This window comes from Engraulis encrasicolus, chromosome 2, assembly GCF_034702125.1.
Source record: "Engraulis encrasicolus isolate BLACKSEA-1 chromosome 2, IST_EnEncr_1.0, whole genome shotgun sequence".
NCBI lineage: Eukaryota > Metazoa > Chordata > Actinopteri > Clupeiformes > Engraulidae > Engraulis > Engraulis encrasicolus.
In genome coordinates this window covers 50,790,925-50,796,927 of record NC_085858.1, presented here as the reverse complement: position 1 = coordinate 50,796,927, position 6,003 = coordinate 50,790,925, and the positions used below count along the sequence as shown (strand labels likewise).

At 47.5% G+C, this 6,003-nt stretch overlaps 1 protein-coding gene across 4 annotated transcripts in view; it reads left to right on the top strand.

Moving 5' to 3' along the window:
• Nucleotides 1–3,694, top strand: part of LOC134440337 (uncharacterized) — a 96,355-nt gene extending 92,661 nt beyond the window's left edge. For 2 of the 4 annotated variants that reach the window (XM_063190383.1, XM_063190375.1), the window contains exon 10: nucleotides 2,287–3,694. In XM_063190383.1, coding sequence (XP_063046453.1) covers nucleotides 2,287–3,186 — 900 coding nt within the window. In that variant the 3' untranslated portion in view covers nucleotides 3,187–3,694. The remainder of the gene's footprint in view (nucleotides 1–2,286) is intronic. The other 2 variants (XM_063190391.1, XM_063190396.1) reach the window with 2 other exon arrangements.
• Nucleotides 3,695–6,003: the final 2,309 nt, after the last annotated feature.

Here is a 6,003-nt window from a genome sequence, read left to right as displayed (position 1 = left end):
TCTCTCTCTCTCTCTCTCTCTCTCTCTCTCTCTCTCTCTCTCTCTCTCTCTCTCTCTCTCCAACTAACCTTAACTCCCTATATGCATGTCAGATGCATGGTTCCCTGCGTCTTTGTCGCCAGTATATATACACCAAGGGTGTCGCAACAGACCCTCCTCCGAGAGAACAGGTTTACTCTTTTTCTCTAACCCCCTGTGTCTGAGATTCTCTCTGCACTGCCTTTTTGTAGTTTTGTGGTGTATTGTGTCCTTTGTCTCACCCACAGTGTGTGACTTTTTTTTTTCAAAAGTTGGTCATTGTCCAAATCTACTGTTTCTATCGACAAACTTTTTCACAAACATCTTCCACCACCACCAAGTCCGAGTACCTGGTTGTAAATATTTTTTTATCTACTGTATCAGTGAACTTGGGTTGATGATCCACAGGTGGTGATCCACAACCGTTTGGATGGTGCTCGCTGGACAGGTATACGGTATATGCAGTACTGCTCAGAATTTGATGCTTTTGCTCAACTTGACATCCCCAGTAGGTTTCAAGAAGGGAAAATGGGTGGCCTGCCACACACTGCTTTCTTCATCCAGGAAAAGTTAAAATAAATTAGAAGGAGCAGTCAGCAGAAAACTGTGAACATTCGAACATTACATTACACCCATTTCAAGTATGAAAGACCTGATGTGCAAAAAGCATAGACATGGTGTTGGTATTGAGAAAGATAAATCAGCATGACCCTGCTCCTTGATGAGAATTTGTATTAAGTTAGCATTTCCCTAAAAACAAGGCCAGTCTTTTTTGTCATTTTAATTGAGAATTATTTTCTTTACCTGTATCATTATTAGGGCTGGGTATCGCAGCCATGTTCCTGTATCGATTCGATTTCGATTCTTAGGGCTTTGAATCGATTAATCACGATTCAATTCGATTCGATTCGATTCATTCTGAATCGATTCAATCTGTTCCTTTCTTGGTGCCAGGATTTCCCCAAAAGATGCTGTTGCCTGTTTTTTATATAAAAATGTCAAAGGGCTGTGGCTTGACAGTGTTAACAGATTGCTAATTTGTAATAAGTAGGCCTAGGCCTAATTGACTAATACCTACTGGGTATTTTCCATAGACCTAAATTAAACAAAAAGAAAAGAAAAAAAAAGAAGAAAAAAAAAAGATTTTGTGCCCTGTGAATCGATTATGTGAATTTCGATTTGATTCGATCGATTATCGATTAACTTGATTATTTTACCCAGCCCTAATCATTATTAGGTTTATACTTCAAGAATGTTATGTTAATTTCATCCTTTTGAGGGACACGAATCACATATTCAAAATCTGATTGCCGGACAAGCCTTCGCTTGACAACACCCTAGCACTGGAATTCCTGACTTACAGTCTTGACTGTAACCATCTTTAGAGCAACCTTATGCAGCTTCTTTGTGAGGAATGGATGGCAATTTTTTTAAGCTAAAGTGAACTTAAAACTGACCTTTTTTCCTATTTAATAAAGCATCAATAATCCCTTCTCATACCTGCCAGACTGCCACTGTTTTGTTATCTTGCTGTGTTGCTGGCTATCACCCGGCTGCCTGTTATAGTTTTGTTTTGAGCCATCCTATGTGTGTGCTGCATCTAGCCACAGCTGATGCTCCACACATATAATACACGGGATACTCAGTTAATAAAGGTGAAGGCACAGAAGAATGAAAATAAAACATGGCATCTCAAGCAAAAACAAGAAGTTGTGTGTGCGTGTGCGTGTGCGTGTGCATGTGCGTGTGCGTGTGTGTGTCCGTGTGTCCATGATGGTGCTACTGTGTATGTTGACCTGTAGGTGGAGCTGTGGGACAGGGGATACTTTTTCGCTCGCTCGCTCTCTCTCTCTCTCTCTCTCTCTCTCTCTCTCTCTCTCTATTGCCTACTCACTCAGGGAGAAACCCGCTGCGACACACAATGAAACACACTTTATACCCTTTCTAAGTAATCTTTCGCATGTTGCCCAGTGTTCCAACATGCACACAGCATGTGATGCTGATCAACCTTCAAGTTTACAGCTTGCCTTGTGGTGAGGCACGCTTTTGGACAGCGGTCTGTCTTTTATGTCATATTCAAGGATGCTTGTCTTTCTGAGTGCAACTTCAAAGGCTGAGCATGGTACATACACATGAACAGACATACTGAACATACTCAAACACATGCCTGTATGTCTCCTCTCTCTCTCTCTCTCTCTCTCTCTCTCTCTCTCTCTCTCTCTCTCTCTCTCTCTCTCTCTCTCTCTCTCTCTCTCTCTCTCTCCACAGCCTCAGATTCTACGTCCCTCCAGAGACCCGTGCGATGCCCCCTCCCATCCGGGTACACTAGCAGCAGCAGCAGCAGCAGTAGGCCCCCTGTCATCATCACACACCCCTCTCGCCCCCCACCAGCAGCAGCAGCAGCAGCACCCCTGCAGTGGGGAGCTCCGCACCACCACCACCACCACCCTCCCCGGCGTCCGTCCTCCGCAGAAGCCCCAGTCCTGCCCTCCTCTCCTCCCAGACACCACCACCACCACCAACCCCAGCCCCGCAACCCAGCCATGCAGCAGCGCACCGCACAACCACCACCACCACCACCACAACCACAACCGCCTCCTCCAGGGCCTCCACCCCCAGCAGGATCTCAACCCCACCATCTCAGGGCTGCACAGAGGCAGGGGCCGCCGGCGGGCAGGCCACAGCCGCACCCAGAGGAGGCCCCCGGGGGGCCCCCAGGGCCCTGCAGACAACAGGGGAGGGGAGCCGGCACCACCGCCAACGCCGCCGCCAGAGAGAGACTCGGCCGCGGCCCCCGCTCCGCATCCGTCCACGTCGTCGGCCGGGCAGCCTCTGCCGAACGGCGCCCGAGCAGGGGCCCAGAGACCCCCAAGACAGCTGCCCCCTCCGTCGCGAGGCCTGCCCAGCTTCAGCGCGGCCCCCCAGGCCTCCATCCCGGCCCCCAGTCCCCAGTCGCCCCCCGGCCTCGCCCCCAGCTCCGCTCCCGCTCGCTCAGCCCTGGTCCCCCCAAAGGGGTACAAGCTCAGCGTGGCCCCCGCCTCAGCCGCCCTGTCCGTGTGCCCCGCTAGAGACCCTGACAACACCACATCGTCATTATCATCGTCATCGTCATCGCACGCGCGCACCTTACCTGCTTCCTCACGCCTCCCCAAGCCAAAGAGCCACTGACACACATACACATACGTAGTACATATTTGCACATGCTAGAAATTCACCTGTGCGCTAAAACCCACATTGACATGCACATATAGACACATAGAATCAACATACAGTCACACACTAACATATCGCCATCAGTCCAAGTGACTCACGCACATGCACACATGCGGAATATGCATTTTGGACACAACCTGCAGCTATGCCGTCCATCAACACTCAGTCCTAAACACACACACACACACACACACACACACACACACACACACACACACACACACACACACACACACACACACACACACACACACACACACACACACACACACTTGCTTCTGCTTCCCCAGCCGACTGTCAACCCCCTCCCAGCAAGGTCAGACTGGCATGGCGCCACTGTGGCTCTTATTTATTTTGTAAATATGCCACTTACCCGCTCCCATCCTCTCCTCTGATTCCACCACAAACACAAGAGCGCCCACCCGCCCAAGGTTATCAAAATAAAGATGTCCTTTTTTATTTATTTACGTTTGTTTGTTTGCTGGAGAGAGAGAGAGAGAGAGAAAAAAAGTTTTTTCTTTACTGAGCACACATGCAGGAAAAGCATTCGGGCACATAGCCCCCCCATTGTATTTTATGCCTTGTGCATCCAACCATCCTTGCAAACGCCAACGCAAACACAAACACACACAAACGATTACAGGGGTGGTCCAACTCATGCATTATTAAGCCAGTCAGTTAAATTATTAAAAGTATTTATATAAAATATATACTTCTAGAGGTTGGCCTTGGCCTTTAGTATGAACAAGAACAGCACCTTGGCTTGTATCTTGAAAGGTAGCGGGCAAAGCCGTTTATTTACTAGTCTGGTTGTAAAGTATTTATTACAGGTTTCAGTTCTAAACACTGGAATAGTTGAGTACTGTATCTGCGTGTCAGTCTGTGTAAGCTCAACGGATTTAAACTGTAGGCCTATTTGTATTTCCCAGGGACCCGGAAGCCATTTCTTGTTTTCAGTGCGATAACAAACTGAAAAGCCGTTGCTTAACTCAATCATACAAAGCAGCCTTGTTTATTTCCACCTCGCAAAAGCAAACGAGAACACAGATGAATTGATGTGTAATCCAGTTTGAGTAGTCCCCTGTGGGTGGAGGATGGCCCAGCGTGAGATCGCTATTATGGGATTGTCTCCTTGTGATTTGTGGGGGCTTGAACACGATCGTCTGATTAGTGGCGCTGTGTTGAGCTATATCAATTAGTCTAGCAGAGGTGGCTTCTCCTCACCGAAACATAGAAGACTCTGCAGAACCACAGGCAGAGATATTTTGCCTCCAAGCCACACCTGACCTTGCCTGGTCACCACCAGACCTAATCACAAGTGAGATTACCGTAGGTCTGGTAACCTGCCCTACTGTAAATTCCGTATTCCGGGGCGGACACCCTGCCCTATTCTGACACTGTAAAGGTCGGAACACTTGGCCATTATGACACACCCGTCCCGCTCTCTGATTGGACAGAGACACAGGGACCATGATCTGGTCCGTTTCTGAGTAAAGCTTCCATGCTGTCTTTCAGATCGGAACGATTGTGTAGAACTAAAGGCAGCATGGGAGTTCCCAGGCTACATTTGACCCTTAGCAAAGCTGTTGTCTGTCAACTGGGTTCTTTCCCCCCTTCTTCGGGAACATTTACCACAGTGTCCTGAAGAAAACTCGGCCTGTTTAAAGAGCAGGAGTATGCACCGCTAGCCCAAAGAGAGTTCCTCCACTGAGTCTTAATCGCGCTCTAGATCTTTCCGCGGCCTGTGTTTTTCTTGTTGTTCTCATGCCGCCTGTCTCATTAGGTGAGTTAGGCTCTGTGTTCCTGGCTTATGGGGATATAGTGGAGCTCTTAATCTGCATTCATCTTTTCTTCTCTCTCTCTCTCTCTCTCTCTCTCTCTCTCTCTGACCCTTGTTTTTTTTGTAGCCTCTGCTTTTTACAACAACTTCTTACATGCCTCGGTTGTTCTCACCGCAACACACTGATTCCCTCTCTGCTCTCTGTGTGTTTTTCTCTTCATCTCTCCATTTTTAATCGTCCCATTTGTTTTTCGTGTTTTCTGTCTCGCACCCGCTTTTTTATCTCTCGGTGTCCTGCTTATTCCCTTTGGTTGTCCGTTTACAGCACACTATGTCTTTCTTCATGGATCGTGCTCTGTTTTACTTAAACTCTCTTGTTGTTGTTGTTTTGTTCTTATCTTAACTTGTCTACTGCTGTGTTCGTTTTTGGCCGTGCACACCTTTCCACCTCCCCCAGCAGCATTTGTGAGGTGTGGCCTCAGCACACAGGGCTGTTGTCTTTCTCTTCTTCTCTGTATTTGGGAAACCTGGAGAACACAAAGCTCATTTTTTGTAGCTGCACACAGACTGCTGGGTATAAACACCACATGAGAAAAGAGCCCACCACCCCTCCACACACAAAATTGACAGACATGGCCCACTGTCTTCAGGGTGTAAAGGTGTACGTGGTTAACTGGTCTAGGCTTTGTTTGAATGCGTTTCCCATGAGTCCATGTTCATTTTAAGACCATCACTGGCACCTATTTTTAATTTGATACCTCACTTCCCTCTAAACACACATGAGCATACTGTACATACAGTATTATGAGCATACATATTAGCCCCTCCTTGAGATTTGTTCATACCCCTCCAATACAAACAACGAATATAACACATGAAGACTGCAGTAGAGTACTGCAAATTACCGACACTTGCTCCACTATGTATCTTCATGGACATGTGGACGTTTATTTGACAAAATTACCCCTCATCAGACACAAAGTCATTCATAT